Here is an 18,706-nt window from a genome sequence, read left to right as displayed (position 1 = left end):
CAGATAAACAAGAAATACTTTTTTTTTAGTATATCCCAAAATACTGCATGGGACCTATTCATGCCCCCAAATTATTCACTGTTCATCTGAAATCCCATTTTAACTGAGCATTTTGTATTTTATCTAGCACCCTATGGGATAAGGTAAATATTTTGTGTGCCAGATGGTTCTTTAATCACCTAGAAGCTAAGCCTGTCTTAAATAGGAGCAACAAGGCCCAAAACTTTGCACCAAAGCATTCAAAATCAAATAAAAATAACTTTTTCAAAAATCTCACTTTGTTTCTCCTGATATTAAACCTACTCTGCCAGAATTAGAGAAATAGCTTAAGTGATTGCTGATTATTTTTAAAATTTGAATCAATGAAGATAATCTGATGAAAAAGTTTTGAAGTCAGAATTGTGCTGTGTTTACCTGCCTTTTAAAGCTAACTTATATTTTCCTTTCTTCATAACCTGAAGGTGGAAGACTGTCTTCCATTATGACAGAGGGCGGGCACTAACAGGAAAAATGGGAACTCAAAGGGACTGTACTGTACTTAAACAGCCAGCTGATTCCACTGTTTGTTGCAGTCCTCTAAGCTTCAGATTCATGTATAAGAAGCCCAGGCAGCATCTCCACTGGCCCAATGTAAAAGGCAACTCAGACTTGACATGTTCTGTCAGAGCTCCTCCTGCACCCAAACCACCTCCTCCTCCATCCTTTCCAGCTCAGTGGGACCGTGAGCTTCCTCTCTGCTCCAGCCGCAAGCCTAGGGCCGTCCTTGCTCTTTCCCACACCTCCCATCCACGTCCAGCTTTCAGCAGCTTGTTTACTCTCAAGACGGAGCTGGAATCCGACCACGATTAACGGCTTCCACTACTGCCACCAAGTCTTGCCCCTCCCATCTCTTACCTAGAAATGAGCAGTATTCTCCTAACTGGCTTCCCATCTTCACCTGCCCTGGTCCCCTGGTCTGGTCTATTTTCAATGGCAGCCAGACTTTTTTTTTTTTTTTAAATATTGTGTCACATTCTTGCTTCCAACCCATCAGGGGCATCCCGTTGTGCTCTGAATACAATCCACATTCCCTCCTGTGGCTCCCAAGGACTCCACAGTTGCCCCTGCCTGCCTCTTCCATCTCAATCACCACTGGTCCCTACGCTCACGAAGACTTGTGCTCATTCCTCAAACAAGCTAGTCTTGTTCTTACCACTGGCTCTTTACCCTTGACCTTCCCTGGACCTGGAAAGCTCCCAGATCTTTCTACGGTGTGCCCTTCTGTCATTCAGGTGTCAGAATGTTGCCTCCTACAAGGAGCCTTCTCTGACCACCTGTACTTAAAACAGCTTCCCTCCTCAGCTGCCATCACCCATACTCTTGACTCTGCTCTTTCCTCTCCAAAGCACTTATCAGTATTTGAAGTTGTGTGATTTGTTTCTTTAAGAACTTTAATTACGAAATTGTTAGGCAGTTAGATAGAAATGAGCACTGGGGAGTGGGAGAGGAAAGAAAAGGAACAACCCTGCAGTATGCCTGCACTCAGGATAAGGGGCTCCAAAAACTTACTTTCTCTAAATGAGGGCCAGCAAAGAAGCCAGCTAGGCTCGAACACTGCAGCTGCACAACAGACAGAAGGACCTGGCTTAACTTGACCCAATGCTCATTATAATGTAATTAGCATTGCAGTTTGAGCCCCTTCCCATAGGTTTCTCTGTGAGCTTCATGGGTAAGAACCTGAACAAAAGGGATGGGTGTGTCTGAGCACAAGGAATGTGAGCTGTCAATCAGTCTAAGCACAAAGAACCTGAGCTGTCAATCAGCCTGAGCAAAGAACCTGAGCCGTGAATCAATCAATCAGGAAAACACCCCTAAGCCAGGATATAAAAATAGGAAAAACAAAGGAGCAGCACCACTTTTCCTCTTGGATTGGCCCTCTCCCAATTCTCGGGGATGTGCTGTATTTTACTACCTTTTTACTTTACTAATAAAATCTTGTTTATATCACACCTATCTCTTGTTAAAAATTTTTTTTTTCAGGTGACTAAGAACTGAGGTAATTCTTATTTCCCTCCTCCCAGTAACAAAATAATCCAAACTTTAAAAAGGAAAAGTAATAGAATAGATACCTGTTACTCTAGATGTTAATAATTTGCCTTATTTGTGTCAGTTCTCCTTCTCTTTTTGAAGAAGTAAAATAGATGAGGTAAGCCTCACCCTCCACCTTTCCTCTCCCTCCCTCCCCTCCACTGAAGGTACAGTGTAGCCTCTCACGGATGTTTTCATGTTTTTTTACAATGTGTAAAAGCATGAAACATGAGGAATCTATATTGTAGACCTAATTTTGTATTGTAAAATGATATTTTGGAATTTGCCTTTTTCCCACTAAACCCTGTTTTGAGATTTACCCATATTGCTACCTGTAGGTTTGGCGTGTTCTTTTATATTGCTGAATAGTTTTCCACAATCTAAGTAAACCAGGTTCTCTTTTTCTGTCTCCCACTTAGGGGATAGTTAGGCTGTCTCTGCTCTTTCTTCATCTGTAAATAATGTTGCAAATGAACATCCTGCCCAAGTCTGTGTGTGTCAGCCTCTCTCTGGTGTAGACACTGAGATTGCTGGGTCACAGGATGTGCAAGTGTTCTGGACAATTCAGTAATTACCTAAATTACTCTCTTAACTGGATTGGGTGGGTGAGTGGTGCTCTAACTTTGGTTCATATGGAATCACCTGGAAGGAGAGCCCCTTAAAACATAGACTGCTGGACCCCACCCCTCGAGTTTGTTTCTTCAGGCCTGAGGTAGGGGCTGAGGATTTGCATTTCTAACAGGTTCCCAGGGATGCTGATGCTAATCCAAGGACCGAACTCTGAGACCCACTGGGTTTGCTAAGTCGAATCTCAGTGGCTTCCAACAACAGAGGCTCCTGCTCACATTGTCAAACATGGGTCAGGAAGGGGACTTGGGTCCCTGTGGCTCTGCTGTCCTCTCAACGCAAGGCTTTCAGAATTTGAAAGACTTGTCTTCTTGCTTTCCTGTGTTGCTTGTTGAGAAATTTGATTCCATCTGGATTCCCTCTCTCGTCTCTGATCATTCTTTAACTATTACTTTGCCACCTTGGAAGCTTGCAGCATCTTGATCACCACTGGTCTGAAATTTCATGATGTGCTCCAGTGTCACTCCTTTTATCCACGGTGGCTTGGCGCTTGCTGGATGCTTTCATTCTGGAAGATTCCTTCTGAGAAATCTTCTTGAAGTATTTGATTTTTTATTCCCTTCATTTCCTCTGCTTATTCTTTCTGGGACTTCTGTTTGTCAGCGAATTGGCTCTCACCTAAAAGGTCTAACCCTTCTTCTTTCCTATCTATCCCATCTATTTATAGTTGTTTTATTTTCTAGAAGATTTATGGAACTGTCTTCCAACTTTTCTATTACTTTCACACATCTATCATCATATTAAAAATTTATCTTACGAACAGTTTTAGATTGTAAAGAAACTAATGAAGATAACACAGAAAGTTCCCGCATACCTCACGCTCCGCTCCCTCTATTGTTAGCAGCTTACATTAGTATGGTACATTTCTTACAGTTAATGAGCCAATACTAAGGCATTATTACTAACTAAAACCCATAGTTTTGCTCACATTTCCTTAGTTTTTGCTGAATTTCCCTTTTTGTTCCTGGACCTCATTAGAATATCATGTTATATTTAGTTGTCTTGTTTCCTTAGGCTACTCTTGACTTTGGCAACTTCAGACTTCTCATTTTTGATGACCGTGACAGTTCTGAGGAGCACTGGTGAGGGATTTTGTAGAATGTCAAAATTGGGGTATGTCTGTTTTTCTTACGATTAGACTGGAGTTACTGGGTTTGGGAGGAAGACCACAGAGGTTAACTGCCATTTCATCATATCGTATCAAGGACATGCTGTCAACATGATCTACACTGTTGACGCTGACCTTGAGCGCCGGGCAGAGGCGGTGTTTGCCAAGTTTCTTTCTCGCCCCTGCTTTTCCCTCCCTGCTCTGTAAGAGGACGCGTTGTGCGCAGCCCGTGCGGGGAACTAATGCTCCAGCCCTCGAGGGCTCTATCGTCCTCTTATAGCCAGGAACTTCTTTCTCTAAAAACAGGTTAAAATAATCTTTTGTCCGTAGATTGTGGTTGCAATAATTCAAGTTTCTGAGGATATCGTTTTTAAATGTTTTCCTAGTTTTCTGCATTCTTCTTCCTCCAGGTTTCTTTTTATATGTTTGTTTCCTTCTGATTAGAATCTTTTCTCACACGTCTGATTCTCAGCTGTCTGTTCACATTTGAAGCCTGGGACGTGAAAGAGCTGATGGGAAGCTCTACGTAGATGAGGCTTGTCAACTGGTGGGCGACTGGCTTGTTTCACGTGGTGTATTAGTTTCCCGCGGCTGCCGTGACAATTTACCACAAACTTGGTGGCTTAAAACAACCAAAGTTCATTCTCTCACAGTTCTGGGGGCCAAATGTCTGAAGTCAGTATCGTGGGCTGAAAGCAAGGGTTGGCAGGGCCGCACTCCCTCCAGAGGCTCCGGGAGAACCGTTCCTGGCCTGTTCTGGCTTCTGGAAGTTCTTGGCTGTGGCCACATCTCTTCAACCTCTGCCTCTCATGAGGACACCTGTGATGGCATTTGGGGCCTGCCTGATAAGGCAGGGTAACTGTCCCACCTCCAGATCCCCAATTTTGTCACATCTGCAAAGACTTTCCTTGCAAGGGAAGAATGACAGGTTTCTGGGATTGGGGCCTGACACCTGTGGACGACCATTACTCAGCCAACTAACACTTGTGGCATCTGAAATTGTTCTCTTTATTGCTCAGCCCCTCTAATGAGGAAGCTTCTGATCCCCTCCTGCCTAGCTGCCATGTTCTTGGCACTGAGGGGAGGGAGAAGGCATACACCTTTAAGCAGGTAGACTTTAAAAAATATGCAGCCCTGCTTAGAGCAGAGAATTCACCCTCGGTGATGTCTAATGTCCCCGAGACCAGAAAGACTTTAGTTCATCCTCTTCAGAGAGGGAATCCCTAGTGTTGTGTGTTGGTAAGGGAGGGAGAGGGGTAAGGGAATGGGCCCGAAGATGGATCAGTCACTTTTTAAACAGATCTGTAACTCATTTCCTCCCTATTGCACGTCTGCTTTCAGAGGTGCCTGGCACCTGCAATGCCCAGGCCTTTCTGGGTCTCCTGATCAGGCAGAGTGAACCAGGCTGCTTCTGGACCTAGATGCCAACTTTCTAGTCTCCTAAGTAAGGGGCCACTTGCCCATAAACCTTCCAGTTTTCCAAATTTTGTCATTCTTGTTGTCTTTATCCTTGTGCATTTTTATGCAACTAAGACTCCCTTTTGTGTGTGTGTGTGTGTGTGTGTGTGTATCTGGAAGGGAGCGTGGGTTCAATCTGCCATTTAAAATATTATGTGTTGTTCTTATAGGAATTATGTAAATACAATGGAGATTCCTCAAAAAATGAAAACTAGAACTACCTTCAGATCTAGCAGTCTTACTTCTGGGTATACATCCAGGGAAATAAAATCAGTGTCTTCAGGAGGGATCTGCACTCCCAGGTGCACTGCAGCATTATTCACAATAGCAGAGATATGGAAAGAACCTGAATATCCACTGATGGATAAAAGGATAAAGAAAATGTGGCATGTGTATATATAGTGGAATATTATTCAGACTTAAAACAGAAGGACACAAGGATTTCCGGTCAAGATAGCAGAGTAGTAGGACCACAAGCTTGCCTCTCCTCGTGACTATAACAAAACCACAACTGACTGCTAAACAACAATTGAAAAAAAAAAAAAAAAAGACTGGAACCTAAAAAAGATCTTCAACTGGAAACATAAAGAGGGAACCAACCACAGCAGGACAGTAGGAGGGGTGTGCTTCCAATATAATCGGGCCCCATACCCCCCGGTGGTGGGTGACCCAGAAGCTGAAGAATAGTTAAGTCGCTGAGGCCCTTCCACAGGAGTGAGAGTTCTGAGCTCCACATCAGGCTTCCCAGCCTGGGGTTCCAGCATTGGGAGGAGAAGGGGCCCCAGGACAACTGGTTTTGAAGGCCAGTAGGGTGTAACTCCAGGAGCCCCATGGGACTGGGGGAAACAGAGACTTCATTCTCTTGAGAAGCATACACAGAATCTCATGTCCTTCATAGGAACCTGGGCCAGATCTGCCTGCTGGTTTTGGAGGGTCTCCTGGGGAGGTAGGGGGCGGCTGTGGCTCACCCAGGGGACATAAAAGCTGGTGGTGGACATTCCGGGAGTGTTTACCTACATGAGCTTTCCTGACATCTTGATTGCATCATTAGCACCAATACCCAACAGCCTGTAGGCTTAAGGGCTGGGAAGCCTCAGGCCAAACAATATACTGGGTAGGAACACAGCCCCACCAATCAGCAGACTTCCTGAGCCACAAATGCTTCTAGATATCATCAGAGGTCCAGGACCAAGCTTCACCCAGCAGTGGGCAGGCACTGGCTCCTCCTGCCAGGAAACCTGCATAAGTCTCTAGTCCAGCCTTATCCACCAGGGGGCAGATACCAGAAATAAGAAAACAATCCCAAAGCCTGTGGGAAGAATCCACAAACACAGGCCAGACTCCACACTGGGATGGGCTGGACCCTGGCCCTTGGGTAACAAGAGAGGAGTGCACTGCTGGGATGCATAGGATGGCTCCCACAGAGGGCCACCTCCCCAAGGTCGAGAAAAGTAACTAAACTACCTAAAAATACAAATAGAAAGACAGACAATATGAGGTGGTAGAGGAATATCTTCCAGGCTAAGGCACAAGATAAAAATCCTGGAGAAAGAAATAAGCGATGAGGAGACAGGCAATTTATCTAAGAAAGAGTTTAGAGTAATGATAGAGAAGATGTTCAGAGAACTCAAGAGGAGTATAGATGCACAGAGCAAAAGTTTTTAGCAAAGAGTTGGAAAATATAAAGAATACCCAAACGGAGTTGAAGAATAAAATCAGTGAAATGAATAAAATCAGTGAAATGAATAACACACTAGAAGGAACCAAGAACAGACTAAATGAAACAGAAGAATGGATCAATGAGGTAGAAGACAGATTAGTGGAAATCACTACTGCAGAACCGAAAAAAGAAAAAAGAATGAAAAGAAATGAGGGTAGTTTAAAAGAACTCTGGGATAACATGAAGTGCACTAACAAGTGAGTCCCAGAAAGAGAAGAGGGAAAGGACCTGAGAAAAATTTTGAAGAGATAATAACTGAAAACTTCCCTAACTTGGGAAAGGAAACAGTCACCCAAGTCCAGGAAGCGCAGAGTTCCACATAGAATCAACCCAAGAAGGAACACACTGAGGCAGATAGTAATCAAATTGACAAAAATAAAGGATAAGGAGAAAATATTAAAATCAGCAAGAGAAAAGGAACAAATAACATACAAGGGAACTCCCATAAGGTTATCAGCTGATTTTTCAGCAGACTCTATAGGCCAGAAGGGTGTGGCACGATGTATTTAAAGTGATGAAAGGGAAAAACCTACAACCAAGAATCCTCTATCCAGCAAGGCTCTCATTCAGATTTGACAGAGAAATCAAAAGCTTCACTGATAAACAGAAGCTAAAAGATTTCAGCACCACCAACCAGGTTTAAAAAAGTTAAAGGAACTTCTTTAGTCATCAAAGCACAAGAAAAAAGAACAACAAAAAAAGATTTAAAAAAAACCTACAAAAACAAAACCAAAACAATTAACAAAATGGCAATAAGAACATACATATCACTAATTACCTTAAATGTAAATGGATTAAATGCTCCAACCAAAAGACACAGACTGGCTGAATGGATACAAAAATAAAACTCATATATATGCTGTCTACAAGAGACCCACTACAGACATATGCAGGCTGAAAAGTAAAGGGATGGAAAAAGACATTCCAGGCAAACAGAAACCAAAAGAAAGCTGGAGTAGCAATACTTACATCAGACAAAACAGATTTCAAAATAAAGACTCTACAAGAGACAAAGGACACTACATAATGCGTAAGGGATCAATCCAAGAAGAGGATGTAACAATTGTAAATATATATGCACCCAACATAGGAGCACCTCAGTATATAAGGCAATTGTTAACAGACATAAAAGGAGAAATCCACAATAACACAATAAAATGGGGAAGCTTAACACCCCACTTACATCAATAAACAGATCATCCAGACGAAATATGGAAATACAGGCCCTAAATAACATATTAGACCAGATGGACTTAATTGCTATCTGTAAAGCATTCCATCCAAAAGCAACAGAACACACATTCTTCTCAAGTGTACATGGAACATTCTCCAGAATAGACCACATGCTGGCCCACAAAGCTAGCCTCAGTAAATTTAAGAAAATTGACATTGTAGCAAGCATCTTTTCTGACCACAACACTATAAGGTTAGAAATCAACTACAAGAAAAAAACTAAAAACTGCAAGCACATGGGGGCTAGGCAACATGCTACTAAACAACCAATGGATCACTGAAGAAATTAAAGAGGAAATAAAAAAATCCTTTGAGACAAAAAACAAAAATGAAAACAAAAACACAATGATCCAAAATCTCTGGGACACAGCAAAAGCAGTCCTAAGAGGGAAGTTTATAGCAATACAAGCCTACCTCAGGAAACAAGAAAAAAATTCAAGTAAACAACCTAACCTCACATCCAAAGCAGCTAGAGAAAGACGAACAAACAAAACCCAAAGTTAGTAGAAGAAAAGAAATCATAAAGATCAGTGCAGAAATAAATGAAATAAGAGACTAAAGAAACAATAGAAAAGATCAATGAAACTAAAAGTTGGTTCCTTGAAAAGATAAACAAAATTGAGTCTGATAAACCTTTAGTCAGACTCATCAAGAAAAAATGGGAGAGGGCCCAAATTAATAAAATCAGAAATGAAAAATTATAAATGACACCACAGAAATACAAGGGATCATAAGAGGCTACTATGAGCAACTATACACCAACAAAAAGGACAACATAGAAGAAATGGACAATTTCTTAGGAAGATACAATTTGCCAAGACTGAACCAGAAAGAAATAGACAATATGAACAGACCAATTACCAGTACTGATATTGAAACAATAATTTAAAAACTCCCAACAAACAAAAGTCCAGGACCAGAAGGCTTCACAAGTGAATCTACCAAGCATTAGAGAAGATTTGACACCTATCCTGAAAATATTCCAAATATTGCCAAGGAAGGAACACTTCCAGACTCATTCTATGAGGCCATCATCACCCTGATACCAAAACCAGAAAAAGATATCACAAAAAAAGAAAACTACAGGCCAATATAACTTATGGATATAGATGCAAAAATCCTCAACAAAATACTAGCAAATCGGCTCCAACAATGCAGTAAAATACACCATGATCAAGTGGATTTACACCAGGGTTGCACAAGGATTTCTCAATATCTGCAAATCAATCAATGTGATACACCACATTAACAAATTGAATAAAAAAACCATATGATCATCTCAATAGATGCAGAAAAAGCTTTTAATAAAATTCAACATCCATTTATGATAAAACCTCTCCAGAAAGTGGGCACAGATGGAACATACCTCAATATAATAAAGGCCATATATGACAAACCCACAGCTAACATCATACTTAATGGGGAAAAGCTGAAAGCACTTCCTCTAAGATCAGGAACAAGACAAGGATGCCCATTCTCACCACTTTTATTCAACATAGTTTTGGAAGTCCCAGCCATAATAAACAGAGAAGAAAATTAAAAGGAATCAAAATCGGAAACAAAGAATTAAAACTGTCACTGTTTGCAGATGACATGATACTACACATAGAAACCAGAAAACTACTAGAATTCATCAATGAACTTGGTAAAGTTTCAGGTACAAAATTAATATACAGAAATCAGTTGTATTTCTATACACAAACAATGAAAAAGCTGAAAAAGAAATTAAGGAAACAATAACATTTACCATCACACCAAAAAGAATAAAATACCCAGGAATAAACCTACCCAAGGAGGCAAAAGACCTGTACTCCGAAAACTATAAGACACTGATGAAAGAAACTGAAGATGACATAAACAAATGGAAAGATATACTGTGTTCTTGGATTGGAAGAATCAATATTGTTAAAATGGCCATACTACTCATAAAAGGCAACATACAAATTCAACGCAATCCCTATCAAATTACCAATGACATTCTTCACAGAGCTGGAACAAAAAAGAATGTTAAAAATTTGTATGGAAACACTAAAACCTCGAATAGCCAAAACAATCTTGAAAAAGAAGAATGGAGCTGGGAGAATCAAGCTCCCTGACTTCAGACTGTACTACAAAGCTACAGTAATCAAACAGTATGGTACTGGCACAAAAACAGACACATAGATCAATGGAACAGTATAGAAAGTCCAGAAATAAACCCATGCACTTATGTTCAGTTAATCTACAACAAAGGAGGCAAGAATATACAACGGAGAAAAGACAGTCTCTTCAACAAGTAGTGCTGGGAAAACTGGACAGCTACCTGTAAAAGACTAAAATTAGAACATTCTCTAACAGTATGTAGAAAAATAAACTCAAAATGGATTAAAGGCCTAAATGTAAGACCAGACACTATAAAACTCCTAGAGGAAAACACAGGCAGAACGCTCTTGGACAAAAATCACAGCAATATGTCTTTTCAACCAGCTCCTGGAGTAATGGAAATAAAAGCAAAAATAAACAAATACGATCAAATTAAACTTAAAAGCTTCTGCACAGCTAAGGATACCATCAACAAAATGAAAAGACAACCTACAGAATGGGAGAAAATATTTGCAAATGATGCAAAAGACAAGGGACTAATTTCCAAAATACACAAACAGCTCATACACCTTATTAACAAAAAAACAAGCAACCCAAGCAAAAATGGGTAGAAGACCTAAACAGACATTTCTCTGAAGACAGACAGATGGCCAACAAGCACATGAAAAGATGCTCAACATCGCTAATTGTTAGAGAGATGCAAATCAAAACTACAATGAGATATCACTTCATACCAGTCAGAATGTGCATCATTAAAAAGTTTACAATTAATAAATGCTGGAGAAGGTGTGGAGAAAAAGCAACTCTCCTACACTGTTGGTGGGAATGTAAATTGGTGCAGCCACTATGGAGGACAGTATGGAGGTTCCTTAGAAAACTAAAAATAAACTTACCATATGATCTAGCAATCCCACTCCTCGGCATATACCCAGAGAAAAATATAATTCAAAAAGACACATGCACCCTATTGTTCACAGCAGCACTATGTACAATAGCCAAGAAATGGAAACAACCCAAATGTCCATCAACAGAGGACTGGATAAAGAAGATATGGCTTGTATATGTGTGTACACGCACGCATGTACATGCATGTGCGCGCACGCGCACACGCGCGCACACACACACACACTGGAATACTACTGAGCCACAAAAAAGAATAAAATAATGCCATTTGCAGCAACACGTATGGATCTGGAGATCATCATCCTAGGTGAAGTAAGGCAGAAAGAAAAATGCCATATGATATCGCTTATATGTGGAATCTAAAAAAAAAAAAAGACACAAATGAGCTACCTATTTATAACTTAGATGACTGATTTCTTGAATATGTGTTAGCTCATTTGACTGTCCTTTATGATTGGATTACTGCATTCTGTTGATTATTTTGTGGTTGGCTTTATTCCTTTGGTAACTATGTAAGTTTAAAAAGCTAACGCTCTAAACTCTTCTTTGAAACAATAAACAGTACATAGTGTAAATTTTTAAATGATTTTATCTCTCAATGAGTTGCTCTTCCTAGAATAAATTTTGTTTAAAAAGAAAAGAAATGTGGATATTTAAAGATTAAAAAAAAAAAGAAGAAGGAAATTTTCTATTTGCAACAATATAGATGAACCAACAGGACAGTCTGTTAAGGGAAGTAAGTCAGACTCAGAAAGACAAATACCACATGACCTCACTTACAAGTGGAATCATAGAAGCAGAGAGTGGAACAGTGGTTGCCGGGGGCTAGGATGAAGGCGAAATGGGGAGAAGCTGGTCAAGGAGTATGAACTCTCAGCTATGCAGGAGGAGTAAGTTCTGGAGAGCTAATGTACAGGAAGTGATTTCCAAACTTATTTTCAGCTGCAGAAGGGGTCTCACCAGTCACCTGCAGCACTTTTGTGCTGATAATTATTTCCTTTTCTCTTTTATTCTGTCAGTGTGGAGAATTTCATTGATCCATTTTTCTAATCTTAACACTGCATTCCTGGTATAAACCCAACTTCATTATTATGTTACAATATTACGTGTGGCTTTCAATGAGTGGCCCCCCAGCTGGCAGCATCAGCACCACCTGGGAACTTGCTAGAAATGCAACTTCTCAGCCACCCCAGACCTTCTGAATCCTAAGCTGTCAGGGCGGGGTCCAGTGTTTCGCCTGTGTTTTACCAAGCCTCTCTGATGACCCTGATGCTCTGTTGATAGATGCCCATGTCTGCGAGCCCCGCTGGTCGAGAGATGCTGATTCTCCTCTTACCTTCCCCACGTGGGTGTGGTATCATCTGGCCCATGAGCTCTACCATAAGGCCCATAGTGAGACCAGGAGGAGGCAGCAGAAAGACTCACCACGTGTCTGTTTTAGATGTAAATATTCCTTCCATGAAGGCCTCTGGGGGCATCCATTTGACCGGCAGCATCGCACAGCCTCCCTTCCTGTAGTAGCTCGCTCTGCAGGGAGAAGAGAAAACCAGGCTTGGTTCTGGAGATGGCTCTGAGCGGAAGCTCGGCCAGGTAACTTGTGAGAGTGGTGACAGCAAGGTCTGCCTGTTAATAAGCTGAAATTAATGAGGGGCTCTCGTGATTCAGAAGGAGAGCAGGGACACAGATCATTTAGTTAGCAACCTGAGTGTCATTTGATAGGAGACAAAAGAGCCCGCTGGAGGCGGGAAAGAAAAGATCTATGCAATGACTAAAATACCCACTAGCAGATGGTTTGATTTCCCTGATGGGTTTTGTTTATTATAACTCACAATGAATAACATTACTCCAACCTTATGTGTACTGATGTTCCTGATGATCCACAGGAACACTAGATGCAAAACGGGAGAACTGAGAGCAGGCTGGTGTCTCCCTCAAGGGGGTCCTCCATGGCCTCACACCATGGCTAACTGAATACAGGCGCTCAGCGAATACTCTAGGCTGCTGGTGGGAAGCTGCCTCCCACAGCACAGCCCCGAGGAGAACACAGGGCTAGTGGGGAGCTGGCTTCAGAGGTATGAGTTAACTTACTAGTTTTGGTCAGTGATGTTATTAGTGCAGCTCACTGATAGAAAGCTTATGAATTAATTTATACCTCTGAAGCCAGCATCACCCCTGCCCTGTGTCCTCCTGCCGGGTAGGTGATCGGAGGCACCCGCAGCCCCAGCTGCCTAGATTAATTAATTACTTCAATAAACATGAACTGAGTATTTAGCATGTGTCAGGTACCCTGCTGCATGCTGAGGACACAAGTAAGGCTATGGTTCAGCGGAAGAAACAATGGCAGTACAGCACAACATGTGATGATGTAGGTATGTACGAAACTCGGCGACCAAAGAATGGATTTGTTCTACCCAAGGTGGGGGTAAGGTACAGGGAAAGCTTCGTGGGGGGCATTGATGGAGCTGACTGGCCAAGAAGCTCTCAGAGAGGGCTGACACATGGGATTGCATGGGACATGTGGGAACTGAGGGACTAGGTAAGTGAGGGTGGTGAAGCCTAGAGTTAGGAACTGTCTGAGCTGAGAATGGAGAGGAAGGGGCCAATCACTGAGGGCTCGCTGAAGTCACATTTGTATCTTACAGCACAGGCACTCCCGGGGGCTCTGAGAAGGCAGAGCAGGAACACTGGGATTCTGGGTAGTAAAAGAAAGCAAAGTGGAGCATCACCAGGGTAATGCAGTGGAGACCAGTGGTGGATGACTGTGGCTGAAGACATTGCTAACTCACAATCTTCCATGTGCTGCTACCCTGTGGTACCAGGATGCCGTCAGCATTCTCACCCCATGGGGATTGCTACCAGCTCTGTTGGCAGCCTTCAAAGGGCTCCCTTCTTCTCCAAAGAGAGGAAGGTCTGCGTGACCATCTTTCCTCACTCTACCCCCAGATTAGGGAAGGTGTAATTAGTGACCACACGAGGGAGTGACCTGCTCAGTTCATGGAGCGAGTCCCTACTGTAAATAATTAGACAAAGAAGAAACCAGGGGTTGGGAAGAGAAGAGTGAGATAAAATACAATAGGCATGGGGTTTTTTAAATTAAATTTTTAATTTTAGTTTTTAATGTAGCTTTGAGAATATGAAAAGGAAAAATAAACAAAACTGAGCTAAGTACTTTGCTTAGCTTAGGACTCTGACCTCTAGTCTCGTGTCTCCTGGCAGAAATGGGAAAAGAGCAGTGAGCAGGGCCCGGTTTCCTGCCAGTTCTAGGTGCTCTTGCTGGGGGTCACGGAAGCTCAGGCTGCTTAGAATTCCTGGGCATTGAGGAAAGGGGTTAAGTAATTAAAGTTTACTTAGAAACTTTTCTCATATCAAATATCTGGGTTATTCTGTGTCCCAGAACATGCCGGGATTAAAGACTTGGAACCAGAAAGACAACGTAACAGCTTAGTGTCAATTACTGAGGCAGCGTGGTCCTAGCATCAGCCTTTCAGGCATAAGCAATAATTAAGGTTTCCTGTGTCCTGAAAAGGAACTTAGTGACATTTAGGTGGCAAGTTGACAAGGCACCAGAGACGACTCGTCCCGTTCTCTTGAGGGGATGAGGCTGAGGAGGTGCACTCTGATGGGTGCTGGCGGTCCTTACTCACCTGTAGATGTCTCGGGCCATCCCAAAGTCTCCAATCTTGGCCACTCTCCCAGGGCCCGGACAGGTCAAGAGGCAGTTCCTGGCAGCAATGTCCCTGGGAAGGAAAAAATGAGAGAATGTACTTCCTAATTTTATTCCTGGGAAGATAATGTTTAATATTTATCACAAGTTTTTCCACCTCCAACCTGAAGTTCAAACAGTTCCCCTTTCTACCCTGTATTTCCTTTACTACATTACACTTCAGTATGAAAGAATTAGCTACAGCAAATCTAGGTCTCAGAACTAACAGGAAATAGAAAAGGATTAGTGGAGATGACTGAAAATGTTTAGTGGGGTAATAATAATGAAAATAACTATAATAGGAACTAGGAAATGTACTGGCCTTTTACTGTGTACTAAGCATTGTTCTGAATGCTTCATATCTAATTCTCACAACCCTATAAGGAACAAGGTGCTATCATTACCCTTATTTTACTAAAAAACGTAAGCTAAAATAAGACAATAAAGGGACAGAAGAAACGTATTTGGCTTTAGGCTACTGTTCTGTACAGATTGCTGGCTGCTTTCTGCGGTTGTTTGAAGGCGTGTTCTGGAACAGTATGATTTCCATGATCTAATTCAAGTAGGTCAAGGTATTCCCGAATATTTCTGGTTCTATTTTTTACTCAGCCGTATGGTTCTTACATCCATGATTTTATCTAAAGCCTTTGTAGGCATCATGGCTACGTGGCTGAAGAATCACTTCCGTTGAGCTATGAAGTTATTGTGTATTCTTTGTTGTTAGACTCCAGACGGCCTGTTTTCCGGTAGCACGCCTGTACGGTATGATCAGAAGCCTTCCAAGAGTCATCAGCTTCTACTTGCTAACTGCTAACCCATTTCTGACATGCATGTGGGAACAAAGGATGCGTCAGAAGAAGTGTGGAATGGGTCTCTAATAATACTATTAATTCCTGGACAGAAAAAAGTACTACTTGGTGGTGTTTTCATATTTTCAACTGGTTTCATGAAGGTCCTGATCTTTGGTCAAGAAAGAAGGACATGGAAAATAAACAACTGGATTGTATTAAACACAGGATCTGGCTAGGGGGTCATGGCTTAGGATGCCAGAACAGTGGGTCAGGGTGGGAGATGGATGCTGTTAGTGCCATGTCTTCATCCAGAAGGTTTAAATTGACTTTTGAGGCACAATGGTGCATAAAACGCCCTAATAAAACCATAAAAGCATAACATACATGACATCAAAAAGAAGAAAAATAGTGGGATATATAGCCAGTGCATCTCAAGATAAATACAGTGAGGGAGACCAGGAATAGTATGTATGGCTCTGGAAATGTCTTTTCGTTGATGTGCATGGAATGGTTGCTTAAAAAAGTGATGTTGAATTTAATGGCAAGAAAGTAATGTAGTATCAGAGATCAATCCAAGAATTGGCGGCATGACACATATTTCTTGAAATGGCAATAAACCATGTCCAAAGGAAACAGATCTAATAGAAAAATGGGTGTGTGGATCTGATGGAGAGTTCCACTCTGAATTCAGGAGGTGCGTGCATGGGAGTCTGTGACTCTTAAGGCAGATATGGGCTAGAGGATGGAAAGAATGAAGTCACCTGTCGTGGGGGTGCACCGCAGACCTCACAGCCAGTTAGAGATGTAAAAGGTGCTTTCCTAAAACCGGTTAGCCCAGAGGAAAAGCTCTGATTGAGATGGACAATTTCTCCTAATAGTTGCCTTTTGCTTATAAAGCAGATCATCTGATACATTCTTGATTTAATCTTTGACAACCTCATTTCTCAAAAAAGATTAAAGGAGCAACAAACTATTACTGTGGGATCTAATTCCGGTCTTTGGTGACTATTCACAGATTTGGAGTGACAGGAATCTTGAGAGCATGTGATCCTTTATCCATCCTGTTATCTTTTTATCTCCAGTAACAGAGCACTGGATATAGTAAAAATGTATCATGCCTCTTGGAAAGCAGATTTTAAAAAGTCAGAGGAAAGATGGATCTGACCCTCAGCCAGAGAATCTGGATGCTTGGTGACTACTAACGTAGTAGTACGTTACTACGTATAAAACGTAGTAATGATCTCAGAAAAAGTAGAAACGACCTCAGGGAGAAGTGAAGGGAGAGACCCCAAGTTACCAAGGTGCCAGCACGGGGTGCTCTCAGGTGAGCCCTGACTTAGGGGATGTAGACAAAAGATGGAAAGTGGCTCTAACCACGGACTAATTCCAAGAAGAGCACAACCTTGTCATGTCTGAGCAACAATAAAGCCCAGAGCTGAGATTTCTGGAAGGTTCTGGACACCGCAGAAAGGGCAAGAGCAGCAGTGGCAGGGCTGACCCCGCTTTGACGCGGAGTGGCTTTGGGTGAGAACATAAAGAACGGGGCCTGACTTCGCTTTTGCTCATTTCTCTCAAGCACCGTGACCTGTGAGCTGGGACGGTTTAGAATCAAGAGGGCGATCTGAAGACCGAAATGAAGTGACAGCCAAAGGAGGAGCCCATGTGAGCTCACGGCCTGGGTTTAGGAATGGTTTGGGGAAGCTCGGCCAGTGTATTTCTTGATCTTTAACTTCTTCATTTTTATTGGGGAGGAAAGCATAACTTGTTATCTGCTTCTACGCTTTTCTATCCCTGAAACTCATACAGCTTCTCTCATTTTCTACATCGTATTTACACATTCTAATTATTAGGAACATGTCTTATACTCTTTAAAGACAGGTTAATAAATGCTTATCAGTTCACCAGGTTGTTATTGACTAAATTGGGAGCAAATCATTAGGAAGAGCTTTGCAAAGAGCCTAACAATCTATTTGACTTTACAAAGTCATCGACAGCCACATGGAAAGAAATATGTGTCATCTCTCATGTCTCTAGCATTACACGTGAACTTGATGTCCCAGTCCAAACACCATTTAAACACAAGATCATATAGAGTGGAAGAAATGAAGTACAGAGGTTAAAAAAAATCAATATTCTTCATTTCAGAGTAGTTTAGAAAAAAATAATTTATCCAATAAATATTTACTGTGCCGCTCTATCCATCAGAGATCTGAAGATAAATAAAATAGGGTCCTTGCCTTCGAGTTACCCATAGTCAGGTATGTGAAAATATAAACTCCTTAAGCTTCCCTTAAGGAGCACAGTCTTCTAGAAGAGGGAAATGTTAATGTGATGTAGGACTTGAAAGCTCCCCTGCCAGACACAGGCCGCAGCCCCTGCAGGAGGTCGGAAAGCGCTCCCCCGGGTCTCCGGCACTGGTATGGCTGTTTTATGATGCCCGCTTTACACGTGGGGCAGATGAAGCCCTGACATAGTAATCACCTTAGAGACGAACAAGCTGAACCATCCCAATAGCTCGAGAGAGACCTATTGTTCTGCTCTGAAGAGGAGAGCTGGGACTTTGAGACACGGGGCAAAGCATCACACAGAAGGCGAGGGAAGAGCAGGGTGACCCAGACTCACCGGTGGATGAAGTGGTTCTCCTCTAAGTACTGACAGCCACAGGCGATGTCCTGAGCCACATGCAGCAGGTCCAGCATGGCCAGGGAGGAGGGCTGACTCTGCAGGGAGACACAAGTGACCGGCCGATGAGATGCTCCTGGGGGAGAGAAGACCTGAAACACCAGCTCCCAGTGCTGGCCAGTGGGGCAGACGTGGGCATGCCGTCCCTGGGGTCTTGGCCCTGGCTGCACACTGGAAATCACCTGACGGCTTTAAACAAATGCAGATCCCTGGGCTTCAGGCCAGACCAATGAGTCCACTTCTGTGCGTGGGTGCAGCGTCTGCAGGGTGCTCACCTGTAGCTCCCGGGAGAGTGCAGTGTGCAGTGGGGTGAGAACCCCAACCGCAGGAGC

General features: G+C 42.4%; 1 protein-coding gene across 1 annotated transcript in view; it reads right to left on the bottom strand.

Annotated features, from left to right (window-relative positions):
• Window positions 1-18,706, bottom strand: part of ALK (ALK receptor tyrosine kinase) — a 679,224-nt gene that overhangs the window by 7,667 nt on the left and 652,851 nt on the right. Inside the window, exons 24-26 of the mRNA XM_064494637.1 lie at window positions 18,315-18,412; window positions 14,843-14,935; window positions 12,624-12,725 (exon numbers count right to left, since the gene is read on the bottom strand). Of these exons, the coding sequence (XP_064350707.1) occupies window positions 12,624-12,725; window positions 14,843-14,935; window positions 18,315-18,412 (293 nt within the window). The remainder of the gene's footprint in view (window positions 1-12,623; window positions 12,726-14,842; window positions 14,936-18,314; window positions 18,413-18,706) is intronic.

This window comes from Camelus dromedarius, chromosome 15, assembly GCF_036321535.1.
Source record: "Camelus dromedarius isolate mCamDro1 chromosome 15, mCamDro1.pat, whole genome shotgun sequence".
In the NCBI taxonomy this organism is placed as follows: domain Eukaryota; kingdom Metazoa; phylum Chordata; class Mammalia; order Artiodactyla; family Camelidae; genus Camelus; species Camelus dromedarius.
Note: the sequence above shows the minus strand (reverse complement) of the source record. Positions and strands in the feature narration are given on the sequence as shown.